The sequence below is a fragment of the Augochlora pura genome, chromosome 1, assembly GCF_028453695.1.
Source record: "Augochlora pura isolate Apur16 chromosome 1, APUR_v2.2.1, whole genome shotgun sequence".
In the NCBI taxonomy this organism is placed as follows: domain Eukaryota; kingdom Metazoa; phylum Arthropoda; class Insecta; order Hymenoptera; family Halictidae; genus Augochlora; species Augochlora pura.
Window position 1 is genome coordinate 13,598,019 of NC_135772.1, and position 20,836 is coordinate 13,618,854.

Sequence of the window (20,836 nt, forward strand, 5' to 3'; positions counted from 1 at the left end):
CGTGTTTCCGACGATTTCGAAATCGTTGTATCCGATATCGAGAAATCTGATCGGACGCGAGGCGCGCGAGAGTAAAATATTTCAAAGCGCGCGTCGCCGCGGCCCGCTTCGTTCTGACACAGACAATAAGGAGCCGAACAAAAAAAACTTGTCAATTATATTCCCCGATCGGGGTCGTCGGCATAGACGCCATTATTTGTTTAAAACTAGCAGGGGCACCCCGGCGCCCCGGGATCGATAACTCGTACAATATCTGAGGCTCGCATTGTGCTCGGATTTCTCTGAATTTCGGCGACTCTGCGTTTATCCCGTGCAATGCAAACCGGGGCCCGGCCCGGCCCGGCCCGGTGCACGCGTTTCATAATTGCGTCGTCTCGTAAATCACCCAATTAGAAATTACCGCGCCAGTAATGAATTCAGAGGGGAACGCACGTCGTCGGTTAGCACACCTTCGCGTCTGCAGATTTTTAGCCAGGACTCGCGGAGAGCGTATTGGTCTTCGTTTCCGTGTAAACCGCGCCATCGGAGTTTCGCATTATTCGAATTGTCTCGGATAAATGTTTAACCGGTTGTCCGAATGGATACTTCGTAGTCGAATGTTTTATTCGAATCACAATTATTCATTACTCCTCGTAAATTACTCTTTTTATTCCAACGATAATGTGAACAAGAAATATGGACGCAATAAATCAACGAACTGTGAATAGAACAATTTATGTTGTACCATTTTGATTAAAATCGATTATTTTTTGCGCGAATGAGGTATCATCCGAATAGGTTATTAATCGGACCAATTTTTGTCTAGATCCTTGATTCGATGCATATTCATTCGACACTGTCGAATTATATTTTTTCCAACTATGACGCATACGTATATAATATACATAAAACATTAGGTGTGTACAGGTCAATGACCGAAGTGTTATAGGTGAATGAATTCGTCTTGGAATGGTCTACTTTATCTAGAAAAAGAAACGTAGTAGTAAACAATGTATAGTTAGCGAGCAATATTATTCCTTGTTTCTCGTAACGAGAGAAAACGTGGCTTATACCGCTATGCCTTTAAACCACTCCGTACGTGTCTGGCATACCGCACGAAGTGTTAATACAATGTTTAGCATCGAAAAGCTATTCGACCGTGGATGAATTGAAGAATTTCATTTTCAACGGAACGCTCGCCCACCCCATTCAGGATCTCCCTTTATCGAAAGTAATTGTCGGACCGAACGTTCGCGGACCCCTTTTAACCCCCGCGCTTCTAATTGGCACTGAAACCGCGAAGAGCATTCTCGGGATCATCGTGATCGCGGAAGATATTACAATTTTTCAGCAAAGGAATTCCTGCGCGATGCGCGCCGAAGAGTCCGACATGATTATGCGAACATAAGAAACAGCAGGTTGTACCTTTCGAAAGTTCAGGCGGCTCTACTCGCGGATATTGATGGTGCCCTTTAACCTTTCCGGCCACTGTAAACGCGGTGCACCAATGCACCTTGGCTGGTGCATACATAGCGTTGAATTCGCGGATTGTGTGCGACGGTGTGCGTTGTTTTGATACAAGGCGCCGGGTGCAAAAACATCTTGAACCAGTTTTCGTTTGGAAACGAGAAAGCGTATTAAATTTTTGTTTGTTCATTTTATATGATGTGATTAAAACGAAGTTTTTTGATATAAGCAAATGATTTTATCACTTGACGATAAATTGCCTTTAAATTCAGTTATTTGAAATAATTGTAATCGTTATTAGATATTATTCTTGAGAACAAAATATTAAAGCAGAAAAGCTTTGCATCTAGTTTTTATATGAAATTTCTATTTCTTGCTATAGGAAAGATTAGTAGACGTAAAACAATGTATGTATTGTTATGAATAATCTAATAGAAACAAATGAAAAGTTAAAAATATGTTCGATTTCTTTCAAGTGAAACTATTATAAATTGAAGCATTTATAGTAATTTATAAATCTATTTCGAATATTTGTAATTACATTTATTTCTGTAATCACATGCATTGCCACGTTGGACGATGCGTACCACGTTATCATCGACATCATCGTCGTCGTCATTATCATCATAATATAACCAGCAATTACTCTTTGCTGTTGACAAAATCAATGCCGTGAGTTTTACAAATAGTCAACTGCATTTATGATATAGTCTCTATTGTTCGCAGGTTGATTGGTTTATTGCACGTATTATATATATTTTATATTTAATTAATGAACGATTCATCGAATTTACGGCCGTAGCCGGCCGGTATTTATTTGTTAGTTACGCAATCTTCCGGCCCATAAATTCCTATTTAATCGGAGAACCTGTTTTACATAGAAATAGAAGGTGACAACGCCATGAAATTTTAACGTCATTGAAGCTTATGGTTTGCGATTAATTAAACGCGTGTTTTTTCCTTTCGTTTGGTGAAAGTTAATCAGAGACAGTTGTTTTTGCATTCGAGTCACGAGGTTGCAATTCCAAGCAGATATTTAAATCTGGTTCATGCAGCTCGCAACTTTTTCTTCATATAAATTCATGACGATCAAAATATGCAGGTCTTTGATTTCTGTCCGCAAAAACATTTAATTACTTTCCAACTAAATTAAGAAAGGTCTGGGTTTTGCAACCCGATGAAATGATGGCGCGAGCCAGAAATTAAGTATCAAAAATGCATTTTCTTGGCTTTAATACATGGTAACGCAAATTTCGATTATTAACATATCTGTCGTGTAAAGAATTATTGTAAATGCAAGAGGAGAATTATTTTTAGTATAGAGCAACTCAGCTTGCATTATTTAACAATATTAACAAATTTAAAATATTCATAATTTTTCTTGAGCTTCGAACATGTTTCACACACGTGTCAAAAACTGTTTTTATCGAGCTCATTAATTATACTTTCGATCTTTAATTCATGCAGTATGTCGTGACAATAATGAATTTAGCGAAATACTTCTGCAAGTTTTATCGTACAAACTTATTGCCAAATCATAATACGGATATGTTCATTTGTCTTGTGCCTCGCGAGATCTTCCTCACTTATGCACGCGCGAGGTGATGTTTGCAAAAATATCGTAACCCCCAGGTTTCTCTCCTCAAGGTGATTTTTAATAACAGCACAGTTTTATCACCGTATTATCGTAGCTGATAAATAAATGAATTTCAAACACGTCGACACGTTGACCTTCGAGTGACCCCGTGTAGAAAATTCACGACGGTTAGAAGGAAGATTACAATTGTATTATTACAATTGTATTATTACAATCTTAAAAATTACAATTGACAATTTTTAAGAGAAGTTTGATATAATTGTACCATATTTTTTATCAATCTTTTTTCCACAAAATTGTCAAGGCTATCTTTAGATTTTTATAAGTTGACCTACAATTCTTTTGTTCTTACGTTTAGGAAAACATAAAAAAAGACCAAAAGTATTGTAGGCTTGCCTGTAGAAAATTTTGAAAAATCCGGAAAGAAGAGGTGGTAAAAGAATTGGTGCAATGGTGTTAAAGCTCTTCTTAAACTATGTTATTTCAGCTGAAAGTTTCCTATAGAGTCATTAACAACGGGATAAATTAGGCTGCGCGTTCCACCCTGGGGTTTACGTTGTTACAATAGTAGCATCCTCGCTTAGAGGTCCGTTGCTAAAAAGATGGCACAATTTCCGTATTCTGTTCGCGCCAATAAACTAATTGACATGAGAATCAAGGAAGATCGATCGATCGCTCCACTTAATCAGGTCTCTTGTTCAACGCGTAACTTGGCCGGTAATAATCAAAAGTGGTATGAAAACCAAATGGGAAAGGCTGGGAGAATACCACGGAGGAGCGAGACGTTGGCGTAGTCCCTCGTTTCCCGGAAATTGGAGCTAATAGAAAGGGACCTTTTCCAACAAGGGAAACATATTTACTCTAATTCTGCGAGGCCGTTAACATGAAAGGTTTCGCGGAAAGGAATCGGCCACTTTTCTTCGTGCCATCTTTCGGGCAACGGGCCAGGACAAGCAACCTACGACACAATGTGACACTTACTTGAAGCGTCCGACGTTCCGGATCGCGGCAAAGAGCCCTGACGAAATGCGGATCCAAATAGTCCGTCATAGTAGCCTACCTATAGACTACTACTCTGCGATCCTTTTATCAGCGTGGTCCTCCCTTGTCCCGATGAAGGACTTCTTTCTGGACATCGCTTTCCGAAAGGTCGCCACTACCGACTACCTGGCCGCTATTAGAGGCCTTCCGACCTTCTTCCGGTCATTTAAACTGCCGACTGTCTCGTGTCATTAATCGTCGCGCAACGTTTCATTTTCGTTATGAACGATTTTCCACGTTTATCGCCGATCAAACGATACGATCGACAGTTGCATCTTCGTTTGAGCGGCGACCATCGTAGGGCATCTCGTCAGGGTCCGCGTGTCCTATCTGTCTATCGTCATGTCGAATCACTCGTTCGCATCACTGTGCCGTTAGCTGATCGCCGCACGATCTGTAACAAAATATAGAAAAATATGAAACAAGTCGTGCATTGCATTAGCGCTAATGTTGTTACCGTGACTCTTGTAGAATTCGTTCATGTAAACGTGAGAAACGAATTCATTCGTGTGATAGAATGGATTCAAAATAATTCACGTCAGCTATTTCGCAATGTGACGGAATACGCTATAATTTTTCGTGGGAGGGGAAGATGACGTGTAGGTAATTGGAAAATGAGGGACGATGCAGTGTCTAAGTGAAAGAGCAAAGGTTCTCAAATGGCTATAGCAAGAAAAGTGGAAAATATCACGGACGCGGCGATGACTGGCTAAGGCGCAGAATATTTGGCTGCCCGATTCAGAAAAGATAACAGATATTGATGCGGCTGGAATCCAACAGCGGTGCGCCCGGTTAATACCGGAGCAACGGCGCGCGGCTCGCGTCCTCGACTCGCCTCCTGCCAAGGCAGTTAGGTTAGACGCTGTTACTTGCGTGACGTTACACGCCCAAGGTCGGCGAATGAACCAAGAAATCGACGGTTCTCTTCCTTCGAGCATCTGTTTTCATCTGGTTTCGAGCGCAACCGCCGTGTCCTGTTCCTGATTTAAATCGACCTCCGATCGAATCGGCTCGGATCGGATCGGTTCGGGTCGGATCAGGTCGGATCGGTTCGCGTAAGGTCGACGAGCCTATTTCCAGTTCGCGTTCGCTATCATTTCCCTGCAATCTATCTGCAGGTGTAGCACGCCTTAACAAGCGACTTCCGTCGCGCTTATAATTCATCCCGCGTATTTCGCGATTCATTCATAATTTGTAACGGTATTTTCTTTTTCCTTCGCGCCGCGGCTGCTGAACTGCGGATCCGAGCAATACCTCCGGCGGAACGATTTCAGGGAAACGGTCGACGTTTAACAATATCCTTCTCGTTGCGGCGTACAGTTGGCTGGAAATCATTTCGTTTCGGAAGTGGTACATTTTGAAAAATGTTTCCGGATTTATAGCGTTAGTCGGTTTATATGTGCTGGTACATCGAACTGAAGAAGAAATTCCGCAATTTGAAGTAAGATCCATAAGAAGCTTATTATTGAATTAATGTTTTATGTGTATTAAAGTAAGTGCGTCGATTATTGTGCTCATTAATGCGACGTCCGATGTTTCGACAAAATAAATAGTTTCACCTACATCGCAATTCTTAAAGCATTTAATTTATATGTTCATGTCTTTTATATAAACACGAATTTTTACATAATTGAAACTTATACAGGATATCAATGAGTACGAACAAACTTACTTATCCGTTTGTATATATTAGTCCTGTTTGCAGTTCTTTAATTAATAATAAGTAGTAAGCTATTATATTTCACTTGGAAATATAAATAAATAAAAAAAGGTAAAATAAGAAATAAATGTGCTAATGTAAAAGTTAGCTTAAAATAGAGGAAGAAATAATTCGGAAACGAGAGATTTCCTAAATAGCTTACGTTCAGAAAAGTTTACAGCTAAATCACAATGGAATTCGAGCCCCGGTCTAGACCAGTAGTTTAAACAGACGCGCATGGTAGGTATTAAAAGATCGTTTTATCAAACTATCGGTCTCGGTTTCCCTTCCGACATGATCAACAATAGACAGCGGGTTTGGAAATAATATCTGGTTTCGACAATAGAGCCAGCGGCTTGGGAAATTCAGCCGGCGAAGTCGGCCGACCGTCAGAGCTTTTTTTTCCCCAGGTCCGACGATTCTGTCAACGGGACGCAATTTTGCGGGATCTAAAATGGTGAATCGCGTTTATAACGGAGGCCTATGGGAATTGCCGTCCCGCCGGTTCGTTGCCTGAAAACGGAGACGGAAAAAAAACGCGGAGCCCGATAATAAGCTGCGCGGGGGACCGAGTTTCGCAACAATGGTTTTTCGGTGAGACTGTTTTAATCTCCGATGTGCTGTCTGTTGAACTTTTCTGCAAGCCTTCGAGACATCATTCACGGATGATTAACCTTGCCCGATCGTAAACAGCCGGTTTTCCGAAGCCGGCGGACTTCGTTTAATTAACCGACGTGCTTCTAGTGCCTCCCTTCTGTAGACAAATCCAGTCACATCCACGATATAACCAGTAAAAACCTTTAAAACTTTGGGGCTCATCTATGCAAAGCGTTTAGATGTTTGAAGAACACAAATCAACTCTCAGAATACTCTATTGTTCATTAGTTCGATTACATTCGGTCGATAAATCTCTATACAGTAAATTCTCTTCACATTCAAACCTTGTGGTTCGTTTTTATAGTTACAGTATTACCATATAATAATAAATCGTATCTCCTCTTTCCGAACTGTTCATTCCTGTTTAAAAGTTGAGGGGCATTTAGACAAAATTTACTGTAACCAATTTCTTCAGAAATAAGTAATAGCAGCTTTTATACCGACCAATGAATGACTAAACAAAAATATTGTTCAGTAGGAATAGCTTTTTCTAAAAGGAAAACAATGACATTTTTCTTTTATTTCTCTTCTGATTTCGTTCAGTTGTACGTTATAATAAAAACTGTGCTTTGTTATTCCCACAGCCATTCTGCAAGATTCTCGTCTGTCTCGACGCTGACTGGTCTCCGAGACGTCCATATTACAGAAAACAGAACCGTAGATATCGTTATTATCAGGCAAATCCGGACATTTTATATGTGGCGACCCGATCGCGGCGTCTCGGCAACGGATCGCCGGAAAATCATTTTCGTAATCTAAACCGAGGCAGAAAACGGAACGGTGGAACCCGATAAAAGGACGACGATCGCAGGAAACGTCGCGAAGGGAGCGCACGAGAGTATTCGACTCGGTAGAAGAACGGGCTACAACGACCTTGCACATCGTATCTGTTTGGACTCCTGTTTCTCGTTTTGTTCTTCCTCCGCTTCTTCATCTTCCCGTGGTCCCGCGCCGCTCTTTCTTCCTTCCCAAAAGAAACTTGCTGAGCCGGCGTCTCGTTCACAACTCGTCCGTGGCCGTATATGCACGGCGGACTCGCGTGAAACGGAATGTCAAGGAAGAAAACGCGGCCTGCGCGCCGTAAGAAACGATCGAGGGATTCTATTCTCCTGCGTTCTCGTCATTCATTAAACCTAGAACCGCGGGACTCGTCGAAATGATCGCCTCCAAATTCATTAACTTCCGAAACTAGCATAACTTTGATAATAGTCGAGAATCTTTGCACGAAAATGTTCGATTGGATAAGTTTTTAATCGATATTATAATATAATGTAATATTAATATAATACTAATACTAATACTAATATAATACTAATGCTAATATAATACTAATACTAATATAATATAATATTTATACTCGATAGTATCGAATCAAATTTTACTCGGATAAATTTTTATCTAGATAAGGTTTTATGCGTCAGCGTCGAACGAGATTCCATGCGTTAGTTTTTATCTCTCATCCGAATAAAATTTTGCCGAACTCTGATCCGGATATCATTTTTGCTACCAATGACATACGAGATATCCTAATATTATAGATTATTAAATTCCGCACGGTCATGGCAACGAAGTGACAAAATCTTATCAAACGTATTCCTACATAAAATTATTTACTGATCACAATATATTTTGTCCCAGTTCGTTAAGCATCGTCGTCGTCGTTTACCATTGCAAAGATCGGTAACAGTGTCGCGACAATAGACAATCGATGCTTCTTTTAACTTTCGAGGAAAGCAAGAAATTGTTAATAAGATTAAATTAATGACAAACGAAATACATGTAGTGTCCAACGTTAGACTGACCTGTGAATATGTATGCATGTTTATATACGTGTGTGTAGTTCCTGCGGTGTTTAAACTTTACACTTTCATACCATCTCATCAAAGTTGTGCGACACGTTCTCCGCGCAAAGACGTTAAATAAACTCTGAACTCCAGCCGCACGGTACAGGCTGCTAGATTACACCTGTAACGTTTGTAACGTAAGAACCTGAAATATACACCCGCGCGGTCAATTTTATTCTTAGAAGGGCAACGATTCCCGAGCTCGCGTTGCAACTTTAGGCGACGATACCTATTACATTGAAGAGGCAATTGTGCAAGCTGGTTGGCGCATTCGACATTAACGCGATCTATTCGACGTGTAGCATCTCCGCACGCTAGGCACTGGATCTTCGGAAAGCGCCCTTTACAAATCCTTAAAAAGGACGATGCCTGAGATGATTAGAAGTAACTTCTTCTTTAGCGAAACTTTTCTCTGAGAATTTGTTAACGATTTATTAACGGAAAACACGGACCAATCAGAGCGCGAGTACAGCACAGTAAAGTACTCGCAATAAACATAATCGATGAAATCACAGCATGATTTGGAGATAAGCCATTTCGAAACCATATAGTCGCGAACAAAATTAACAAATAATGAAAACGGTTAATTATAGTCCATACGCTTAAGTAACGATTAGTGAACGAAATTTTCATTACGATGTTAGTTTCGAAAAATGGTTTTTCTTCCGCCTTTTTTCGACCTGCCCTTACGACCAATGTCGCGTCGAGTTCGCTGTCGCATCAGAACGTATCAGTTATACTGGCTCCCTGATTTGCCCGTGTTTTTCGTTAACAACTCGTTAACAAACCCACGATGAACATTGCCGCTGAGCAAAAAGTTATTTCGAATCATCCGAAGAATCGTTCCATTCAAGCGAATATTTTTGGACACCCTATATATAAAGATATTTTTACCGGTGTCTGGTTAACGCGCCTCGTTAAAGACGCTGAATGTAGGACCAACGCTGGGAGAGCACGAGTAATTACCGTCGTAACGCGGTTCGATATCACGATTTGTTTGTCCAGTCAGAAATAATCGTGAAAGGAATTTCAACACCTGGATATTCTATCATCGCTGTTTTTCACATATACCGAAGGCGGTTGTTCCGTAACCGTATATAGAAGATGTCAGAATTTGAAATCTAGAAATACTTTTAATATTGTCAATTTCCTAAAATGTTCAAGAAAAGAAAAAAAGTTGTTGAAGTTAATGCAGAAAATATTTCTTCTGCATATAAATCCATAGCTGCAACACTTGATTTTGAAATGCAACATGTAGATACATTTTGAAGATTATGAAAAATATGTTTTCCAATTCATCTTGACTTTTGTAAAAATAATTGACAATATTCTTTACTTAGATATATTTTAAACTCGTGCCAGATCGAAATAAATTGTTATTGTTACGAGTTCATATTTAGTTACTGTTCATTAATAGATTGCACTTCGTATTAGAATCGCATGTGTTAAACTATTTACAATAAGAAACTATGGTTGTCTTTCCAAAAAATGTAATAAAAAATAGAAGTTTCTGTCTTAACAGGTAGTATGAATGATAATTCGATTTCTCAAGCCAAATCATAATACAGTTAATTATCTTTTCGGTTTATAACAAAATTGGACAACTGAGGAAGAAGAGATATGATTATTCGAGCTTCGTGGCTCGTTTTTATAGTTCTTTTTAGCGAAATCCGTTCCGCATTGTTCGCGAATTTCCACCAACAGCGTGAGAATTCGTTGCACTATCCATTACTTAATGTGTTCGTAACTAGAGAGTTGGAATCTACAAATGCCTAACCAAACGGTGCTAATTCTCTAAATAGTACCAGTCATCGTCCTCAGTGTTGTGGATCCAAAGCTATTTGCGGTTGGTTTAATACACACAGATTTCCATTCCAGTATTTCCATGCTACGGTAATGCATCTAGTGGTATCACGTTTGGCAAAGATCGATACGTAGTTACTGTTCTACTGTTTACGGAATATGTAGACAATGTAAACGATCTCTTTTAAGATTCATACGTGAAAGTACTGCTTTTTTTGCCAATGTACTTATAGAAGGTTCGACCTATTAAAGTTCAAGTATACTTGCAATATACTCGATTTCAGATCTCACCTATTCTTATTTCTCAATTTGATTTGACCAATTATGTATCTGATTTAGAACTTCATATTTAACGCGAGTACATCGAATTGCAACACAGTCAATGATATTATTTTAATTTATTATATATTCAATAATATTTTATTTTACAATCAGTAAGTACCAAAACAAAAATTTTTGTTTTAATATTTACACTTTTTCAAACGTAACAAGCACCTATAAAAATCTTATAATTTTATCTGTTAATAATCCGGTAATATTATTTACAAAAATAAATGTTATAAATAAATGACAGTATACATTACTAATCTGTGTTAAAAAGTAACATCATCGAATAGAATGCGCAATAGATATATTTTACTAAACTCGGTTCAATCGAGTGTAATTGTTCTTTAAATTAAAAATTTATTGTATATAATGTATAGTCATTATATATAATGACTGCCAATACACGTAAGCGCTTACATACGCCGAATCGTCTTATATCGCAGTTCGAAACTTCGCGGATTAAACTTTGCGCGCATATTCCCCGATTCTCCTCCGACCACAGAAATTAGATAACGTCGCTATCAAGAAACCTAATTTCGCCAAGAAAATTGATGACACCGGCATTCTATACTCGATAATCCAGAAGAATACGCCGATAACACTTGACACCGCGAACAACCCGATAAGCGGAATAATTCACGCGGCCTGTTCCGGCAACAATTCTTTCCACCGTGAATCATCGACGAACGCGAATGCGCTTTAATTAAAGCCGGAGAGTCTATCATTTGCATAAATTATATCGAGGCGGTGTTTATTAATTTTGTCATCGTTGAAAGCGGTTCCGCTTTAATATTAGTGCGTCGAACGAATCAGTACTGGATTTGCGACGAGAAAATTTGATCCGATGTTAAATAATCGCGCGTCCCTCGCAATGAAAATTAATTCGCTGTTTGAAGATTGCGTACAGAGATAAGATAGCGTGTCGTTTCTTTTCCTTTTTTTTTAAGACAGTTGTTCATGCTACACAGGAAAATGTCGCACGTCGTAATTTCTATAAAATGTAGAATGTAATTTAAAAGAAGATTAAGCTTAAAAATTGTGTATAAATCGAACTGTAGTTATTATGCAGTTATTAATTGACTTTCGCTTTCGTCGACGGCCAATTCGTCAAGAGATATCATTCTTTCAATAACAGTAGAATAACTCGGGTAGATATAATGAAACAAATTGCCGACACGGAGTTCATGCCTCGCTTCAATAGGGCACAGATTTATTTAAAGTTGCAACCGGCGAATAAATCAAATTACAGTTATCTCATAAATTTCATATCTACCCAGCGTTGTTCCAATCGTTCCTAAATCAATCGTTGCTCTGCCATAGTGGTAGATTCCACTATGGATTGCAATATTCTTTATTGGAAACATGATAACTGCGATCACAACACTTTTCGGAACGACGCGATGTGTTACAGCGATGAAAAATATCAAGTTCTAAAATAAAAACACGATTCGTCGTGAATTATTTTGGATTGATATCACAACAGAATTTAATCCTTGACAAGCTACACTAAATTGTAAAATATCGTGAAAATTATGAGTCTGGTTAAAAGATAAATACCGTCATAAATTTCATTAACTGCACAGCTGCTTCGACATATTTTCAAGATAAATTTTGTTACGCGTTTTATCGATCACACTGAGTGCAGATTTTTTTTACAGTTGTTCTAGTATCATCCTAAAATGTGAAAAATTGATGAATATGTTTTATAAGCATTTTAATCTAAATCGTGGCAGAAGTATTTCTGTTGTAAAACGTAAATTGTTAATTTAACATTTTGTGCAGATATTCCCTTTGCAATTACAATCCCGCGAATTTTTACACTTTCTACCAGTCTGAATAAGATTTAATGGGAAATAAAAATAATGATTAAAATCTCATGAATTTTCAAATATTTCTGTTTCCTTCGTTGCCAATAAAATTCTATACAAACAGATTAGTTACCAGTAAGTGGAGAATATCTATAAAGCGAGTCACTCAAAAGACTTTTGTTAATATTAAGGAGAATTCCACAATGCGCCGTATCCGGTACAAGAAAAGACCAAGTGTGTCTTTCGAACAATATGACCGAGTCACGCAACATTGTTACACGACATTGCACTGCGCGGGTTATCAATTTTAATGCAACCATGAAACGTGCTTTATTCGATTATTACCGAACAGCAACGATTTAGCTCTCGTGCGACATCAAATTCGAATATAGCTTAACCCGGTGCCCCAATTGAATGTCGCATAGCAACAAAATCATTTATCTCGTTGCGAACTACATACATACTAAACGAAATGTTTCTACCATCGTCAATGTTTGCAAAGAAGACTAGGCGACAACTAAAACCCTCACAAAGTTGATAAAATTCAAAGTCAATATTCTCGAAAACAGAGCCTCGTAGAAACAAATGTTGTACCAAATTTTGTTCATTTCTTTCACGTAGAATCATCCCCTGCTACGTTGTACTACGAATTCCGGTCCACGCTGTATAACTCAGTGATCCGAGCGAAGATAACTAAGAGTTTCTGGATGAAAGCCTAATCGGGCAGACTGTATCTATAAATATGTACGTTTCGATTATCGCGGTCTTTTCTACCTTAACCAGCAATTTTCAAAGACATCGCGACCACGCTCTGACTCGGGAAGAACTCTGATGCGAGTGTGCTCCGAATGAATTAGTAACATCGAGGAAAGGGGGACGCGTTATCGCGGCCCGTATTTCACGTTTTCATTACGTTACACGGGGATATCAGCCGGGGGATGGTATGCAACGCAGCACAGATTGCGACGATGCACGAAACGAGGGACGCATAACGTGTCGCGGTGTGCAGTGCCGCGCAAACGGTTCTTTGTGACACCAAACACTGTCCGCAATATCGTTGATAGCATCTCTCGATTCAATCTCGCTCGACTCCCTACGGTGTAGATGCGGCGACAAACTGCTGACAAACACGGACTGTCGGCGTCTCCTAATGCCAATCATTACGAAACCCAATAAAGAGGGTAGCGATACGCGATTATGCCATGACGACCACTTTGACACGTTCCAAGCTCCGAAATCGTGAAATTTCGGCGAAATTAAGGTACTAGGAACTGCAAGTCTCCTGCAAGGATAAAATAATGCAAAATAGAAATTGTTCCTCTTCTAACCATTAACGGCCGAAAGGTTCTGTTATAGGCACGTAGCACTTGGTGCCACAGAAAACGAAAGACCACGGTACGGGTACATGAACAAAATTTGGTTTTCATTTCATTTATTTATCATACTGCAACTTATTATATCATTGGTTTGGTAATCATACACTGAACGAAAATACTTTGTCTTATGAGCGAGTATTATAAAAAAAGCTCTTGGCCGCTATGGTTATTACTTTATTATCTTAGATAATTTAATTAGATTTATATAAATAATAATTATTTCTGTTTCTTTACTTAAACCAACAAATGGCAAATAATTTTGTATTTAAATAATCATTTAACTGTACATTTACTTAAATGCTGTTCAACTCTGTTAGTCTATCCTCAAACGTCCAATGAAGGAAAAGAACATCGAAACAAAGACACAATACGATCCGATCGAATCAGACAGACATACTCGACCAAACGATTTGGAAACATGTAATCCAAGATAATCCAAGTCTGGCCAATACGACAAGTATTCCGCCCGAGCGACTATCCTCTTTATTAAAAACTTTGAAGGTTAGACGAGAGGAAACATCAGCATCAGCTTGTATCCAATTGGAAAAGTTTCAGAAAAACCTGTCGTCTGCGGAATACACCGACGCGCGCGACGAGACGAGTACGAGAGACGAGAGAACTTCCACGATGCCTCCCGTTCGGCTGCGTCTCCAGCCCGGCTTAGCTCAGGCATGCTCGCTTAAACGCGCGGTTTCGAAAGCGTCACGTTACGCAAATTATCCTAGATTTCTAGGACACTCGGTCTCGGAGCGATAATCGCCCCCGTCGCGATCTAACGCGCGCGCGGCTATCGAACGTTCGTCTTTGATAGTCCCCGGCCGGCGAGGCTCGACCTCTGAAGAGATCCTTGGCCTACTACGGACGCGTCTGCATCGCTGTCAACATAATAAGCCGACCGCTACCCGTTACCATTAACGCTGGCATAACGTATACACCGGCCAGCGATTAGAAACGCAACGAGCGACCTACGCCACCATAATATACGCACATCCTCATTAACGGGGCGCGCGCGCGGCGTTCCTCCCTGCCAGCTATCTACGCGCTCTCCGGTTTTTCTATAACATTTTATTAATTCGACTTTGCACGCCCTCGTCGCATCTCGACGAATACGGCACCGCAGCCTGATAAAACGAAACGCTCTGCAATTCTGCACTGTTGCTGTCGGGGCTCGCGCGTGCGAAACGCTTGAATTCGAAACTGGAATGAGACCGCCGGCAACCACGTTCTTATTTCCGCGACCGAATCACCGGACGTTTCATTATTTATCACTTGCGAGCATCGTTCGACCGAGACGTAAGAACTAGAAATATTATTGTACATCAGGTTAATTATTGCACGCATTAGATTAATATGACAGCGATATTAATGATATTTATCAAATACATTAACAGAGTTGATTATTATTCGAATAAATTCGTGGGCATAAAAATGGTAGCTTGCAAATTTGCAAATAGACGCAAAGTTCTAGTCTTTAGAATATTGTTATGTATATACAGGGTGTATCAAAATTATTGTAAATCCGAAAAATGAGGGGTTCCCGAGATTATTTCGATTAATCTTTTCCGTAGCGAAAATGTGATCCGCGGCTTTTAAATTTTACTTTTATTTACTTATTATCACCGACAGAATCATATAAAACAATCAAAATAATTACGCATTCTTTTCTCTGGACGGAATTAATAATCGTATCGCGCCGTAAAAGTGTTAAATGCTCCTAGGTCGTCGAAACGTCGCGCCGCGCGACACCGCGGATCGTTATTTTCTAGTAAAATAAAAGTTTAGCTAGGAACAGAACAAAGTGCGGCCCTGGCGGCGACTTTAAAGTGTACACGAAGTGCCGCACTCCACGCGAACGAAGTACCTGTCGCATGTGCCCTTCCGGCTGGAGGACTCGACGCGGCTCGAGCAGGAAGGGCGGGAAAGAGGGTACGCCAGAGATCAGAGGGTCGCCACCCTTTGCGCTCGCTGCTCTCGAGGCGCTTTCCCCGGCTTCCCGATCCTCGGGATTCGCCGGCCAAAAAAGAAGTTGCGCATAGCCCCGGGTTATACGTTAGTTTCGCGGAGTATTAAAAATTGCGAACGATAGAACCGTCTTTGAGGAACCGTGTCGCTCGATTCCCCGTCCGCAAATATTGAGAATAGCGTCATTTCCTCCGGCCACTCGACCCGGGACCTCGCGGTCCAAGAACAGCCGGACACCGAACGCTAATTACTCTTACGGCGCGGACCGGTTTCCGCTATTGCATCGATTGTTGTCGATATAATGGTTCAAGCGATACTAGGAAACGTTTTATGTCTAACCTCTTGAACTGTTAACGAGTCGGACTAGTGATCCAAATTTCATACATATTCTATGAAATATGCAGAGCTGAAGACATAGTCAGCCCTGTAGGTATTCATACCTTCACTGTTTCTGAAAAAAAGATTTATTCAAGTCAAGTGATGCGTCTAAGATATTTGAATAAATTGTCCACTGCAAGCGAGCACGTGTATAAAGTTTATTTAAGAAAATTGACCAACAAGTAAAGAAAGCATTGAAACGAATTTTTCTGAACGCTGCTAAGATGCTTCTACAAGAAAAAGTGAGAACAAATTTGGTATAACATTTTCTTATTCGGAGCTCAGTTTTCGAGAAAATCAGCCTTAAGGTTCGTTCTTAAAAAAAATGATGGGTCTCGCATCAGGCGTATTCACCGTATTGTTAAAAGAAATGATCGATTATTCAAATGAACTGTTACAAGTCTACCGATTCATAAAGCGTCGAGACACGTTGAGAGGACTAAAAAAAGGAACGAATTTGTAAACTATCAAGCTCGAGAGAATCGCCGTAGCGGTCGAGAGGCGACGCGAAAATCTCCGCGCAAACGGTTTTCGTTGCAAAAGCAAGCGAAACAATTAAGCAACGCGGTTCAATGAGGAAGAAACGCTGGGTAACTGTCTCGGTCGTGAGCAGCCTGTACCAAATAAGCTGCGCGTTACCGAGTCACATTGTCTATTGTTGGCGAAGTTTCTAAGAGCCATTACGATCCACGGAATTGCACAGGATTCACAAAGCGAAGTACGGCGACCGAGCTCTCTCGCCGTGCCACTGCGAATTTTCCCAACCGAGTGTCGATGATTGCGTTTTCCACCGCCGCGGGGCTCGGGTTTTCCTCGGTTCGCACGCGCCAAACAGGAACAAAAAGGCCCTCGACCGCGCGCAGCCCCGAGTCCGCGATCTAATTATAACGCGGCCACCCATTTTTACCGGATTCGTTTATTCCGTTGGTAATCCTTGGAACGGTCGTCGATCCGATGCAATTAACGCGATAACGCAACGAATGGAAACGGAAATCAGGCTGTCGCGAATTAGGTTACCGAGAGCGGTCGGCTATTCCGCCGTTTCTGCGGAATAAACGTGTCCGCGAAATTTATCGATAATGTGCGGCCGACTATTGTGTCTTCTCCGGATAACATCTTCGCGTGACCTTAACACTTCACCCACCGTTAACCTATAAATCGGTATCTCCCTCCGATAACTCGGAAACGAAGTCGCGGATTGCATCTTCGCCAAGGAAAAAGTTACTTGAAATGACCTCAGAAACTTCTCATTTCCCAGAAGTAAAATGAATTTTGAGACACCGTGTGTACACTGTGCGAGTACGAGTTTAGAACACGCGTCCACGTAATTCCATCGTGATTTAGTGAAAAGCTTTAAATATTTTATCGTAACGTTTCTATTAAACGTGGCTTCTTTATTAATGAAATAACGATCCTATACTAGAAACATTGCTAGTGACTGTTGCCAATTACAATTATACGCATCTTCCGCGGGTCTCGTAATTAAATTCTGTTCATTAGAATTCGTTATCATGTCTGCTACAACAGGTTTGTTATTACAAGTTTCGTTTTCTTTTGTCCTTTTCACCGAGGAAACTAATTAATACAATTTCATCATATTTCCAAGCAATTACCGGAACCGACATTGCGCGTGCCTACAACTTCAACCGCGAGGAGTTCCAACTTCTCTATCAATTACGAAACGGTAACGCCTCGGACACATCCGATGATTTATCACGCGGTAATAAATAATAGAGGGACTCTGTTTATTACACGCACGATGGCGCGTAAAAATTTACGACTCCTTCGATTTCCTCGATCGGTATCGGGAGTAATTAAAAACGGCCACGACTGCCCGAATTTGAAATAATTATGCGTGCCAAACGAATTTGCCTTATCGCTGGTTACGGTTAAACGAACAGCGCGGTGATAATACGAGTGGCGAATCGAGGAATTCTGTGTATGCGAAATCGCATTCGTTCATTAATCGGTAGGGATTTCAGGCGACAGTCGAGAAATTCGGACGAAATCTCAGTTTTATTATTATATGTTTAGTAAACCGTGTTTATATACCCTATTTAGAATAGGTAAGGGATGAATGTAACAATCGTGAAAATATAACATCTATCAAGGGAAATATAGAATTTGATTATATCGTCGTATATTCGCTCATAAATAACTAAACGGATCACAAAGATTCAATATTTGTTATCACGTGAACAACTTCGCCAAATCTTTCAGAAATAATTCTGGACATAAATGGGTTAAGCGATATAATAACAAAAAAGTGTCCCCTTGTGAAACGAGTTAAACATAAAATTAATTCCCCGTTCAACAGATTAACGACCAGCTTATTTTAAATGGGTTTTCTCACATCGTTTTCTCATCGAGCGTCACAATTCAAGGGTAAGACCAACAAAATATAGAAAATCGAAAATAAGGGACCAGCCATTTCGAGAGCGAACAACTTTCGCCTGGCGAAAAATTCTTGCCTCCGGGAATGCAAATAGCGGGGCCGAGGAAGGCTGTGTTTTCGCGGGGGGATCGCTGGTAGGCGATCAAAAGAAAAGCGGGAACGCGCACGATCCTTCAGCGTGGCATCGAACTTACCGTAATAACTATTATATTTCTTGGTAGCCGGTGTCGTCCACGATGCGCGGTTCCGTCCGGGGTGGGGCGGTGTAGAGAGGGGAAGGAAAATCGAGTTGGAACCGGGTCTGGAACTAGAAAACGTCCAGCTACTCTCCCCCAGGTCTACCTAACCGCGATGCGTGGGATAATTCTCATCGTGTTATTATCGTCCTCCACGGAGCGGCGTACGCATACATTCCACGCGCGGACCCCCGGTAACACGCGCACGCTCGCGCTCGCATATAGGGTAACCTGCTTTCTCGAGATCGGGATCAACAATTTATTTCGTCGAACGTCGCTCGATAAATTCGCGAAATCTGAATATGTTATCGTTGGGGCTCGCATAATGTGGATATCGTATGTAATTCATAAACTAACGTCGCCACAATGTCAGCAACGTTACCATATATTATCCCTGCAATTACCCGTAACCGCCACGATTTCTTTCCTTTTATAAAATTGTCTATCTGCTTGCATACTTGTTTATTGAGCTGTGGTTTTGCGCTTCTCTCAACAACGACTATTTCTGTCATCGTTTTATTCGCTTCTGCGCGTCTTTGATGGATGATCGAAAGAGTATAAGTTGATCTTAAATTCTTGTTTTCGATAAGCGATGGGGATGTTTCTACGTTGAATATTATGTAGATTTTATAAGCCTAGGGGAATAATGTAAACGTTATGAATTCTTGTATCGGAAAACTAACGCGTGATTTCACGTTGCGATTTCAATGTGTCTCCGTAAATAACTGGACAATGTTTTAAACTGGCGCAGTCGTCTAGCTGTCATTTCAACCTCGTTCACGGTTTCGGATAAAAATGAACGATGTTTCGATCAATCACAACATTAGATTCATTGAATTTTATTAAAAACGTTGGACGAAGAAGATTTTACTAATTTATTCGAGCGCGGCGCAATGAAGATTGACTATTTAAAACCTGGTCAAAAATATGTGATCATTCATACGTGATCGATAGGATAGTCAATGTTTTTTAAAAGCTATACGACCTACATTTCGGTGAGAAATTTGTTCGCGACTGCCAATACCGTACTTGAAAGGGGAAACAACCGTCGTGCTGTTATCAATCAAAACAACGAAACAAATTACACGCTCGGCCAACTTGCATTACTTGCATAGAAAGTGCATTAACAGGTGAAACTACCGTTCAAAAATATCCTACAGAATCAAAATAATTTATACAACGAAATCGAAATGAAAAGAATGAAAATTTATCTTAGAAATCACTTGTTTCGTCTATTAGTAACTTTCAAATCCTAGGAAGAATTAATTTATTCAAATATATACGATACGAATGGATCTTTAAACCTGGATAAAAAATTGTGTCACGCGTACGCGACAATCGGCGTGTTAACGCGTACAAGATCATTTCTTACTTATTGTTCGCGTTCAACCAATTCCTCTCGATTTCTATGCGCGCAATGATCCCTGCAGTTACAGTAACCTTAATAAATTCGAAAAAAGCTCGGCACACTCGTCGGAAAACGGAGACCTAATTGACCAGTTCTCCTTGAGTGTTTCGCAACGAAAAAGATAATTGAAATAAGGTAGCCTTTTAATTGAAACACGCTGCACCACCGCGCGGACATCAAAAGAATCCACGGATTTCGATATTAACAGTTCCCGCGGCGCGCCGGTCCCGGACCGGCCGAGTTCATTTGCGTCTAAATATACCGGCGCGGGAACAAGTTCTGCGCGGCGTCGTCTCGTTTCGACGTTTTCTATAATTCACGGAGCCGATTCCCGTGACTTTCACGTTAATACGACGACGGCTTACTTTTATTTCATGCCGAACGACTTCGCAACAACGTAATACCGCTTCCGTCGCATCTTCTTCTTCTTCTTCGTCTCCCTCTCCCTCTTCTTCTTCTTCTTCTTCTCCCTCTTCTTCTTTCGCTGTAATACTGCTGCTTTTAGCCGCGCAACTGGTTCGTGATGCGTAAGCAACGAGTATCGCGCTAGTAATTTTGAGGTAATGGCGTTCCCCGCTGCACTTCCGCTCGGTTTCGCTCGTAACGACCAACTTACCAATTTTCTCCGTTCAGTTCCAATATTTGCACACCGCCACGTAACAGCAGAAGATGCTCGACTTAACGAACATCCCCAGAAGAAATTATTGACGCCCCCAGCACGACCGTTGGTTACACTCCAGTCGTTTACAGTGGCGCCGCAAAGCGGAATTCAAAAATGTTCGGGAACATATTCACACGGACTGCACTCGAATTTATCACGTGCTGCCGCAGGATGCGGGGAAAATAATGTTCCTATATA

The 20,836-nt window shown here is 40.7% G+C and overlaps 1 protein-coding gene across 6 annotated transcripts in view; it reads right to left on the reverse strand.

Moving 5' to 3' along the window:
- The window catches only part of LOC144471317 (rap guanine nucleotide exchange factor 2), a 275,558-nt gene that overhangs the window by 210,484 nt on the left and 44,238 nt on the right, over window positions 1-20,836 (reverse strand). For all 6 annotated transcript variants that reach the window (XM_078183248.1, XM_078183256.1, XM_078183317.1 and 3 more), the window contains exon 2: window positions 4,025-4,478. In XM_078183248.1, coding sequence (XP_078039374.1) covers window positions 4,025-4,093 — 69 coding nt within the window. In that variant the 5' untranslated portion in view covers window positions 4,094-4,478. The remainder of the gene's footprint in view (window positions 1-4,024; window positions 4,479-20,836) is intronic.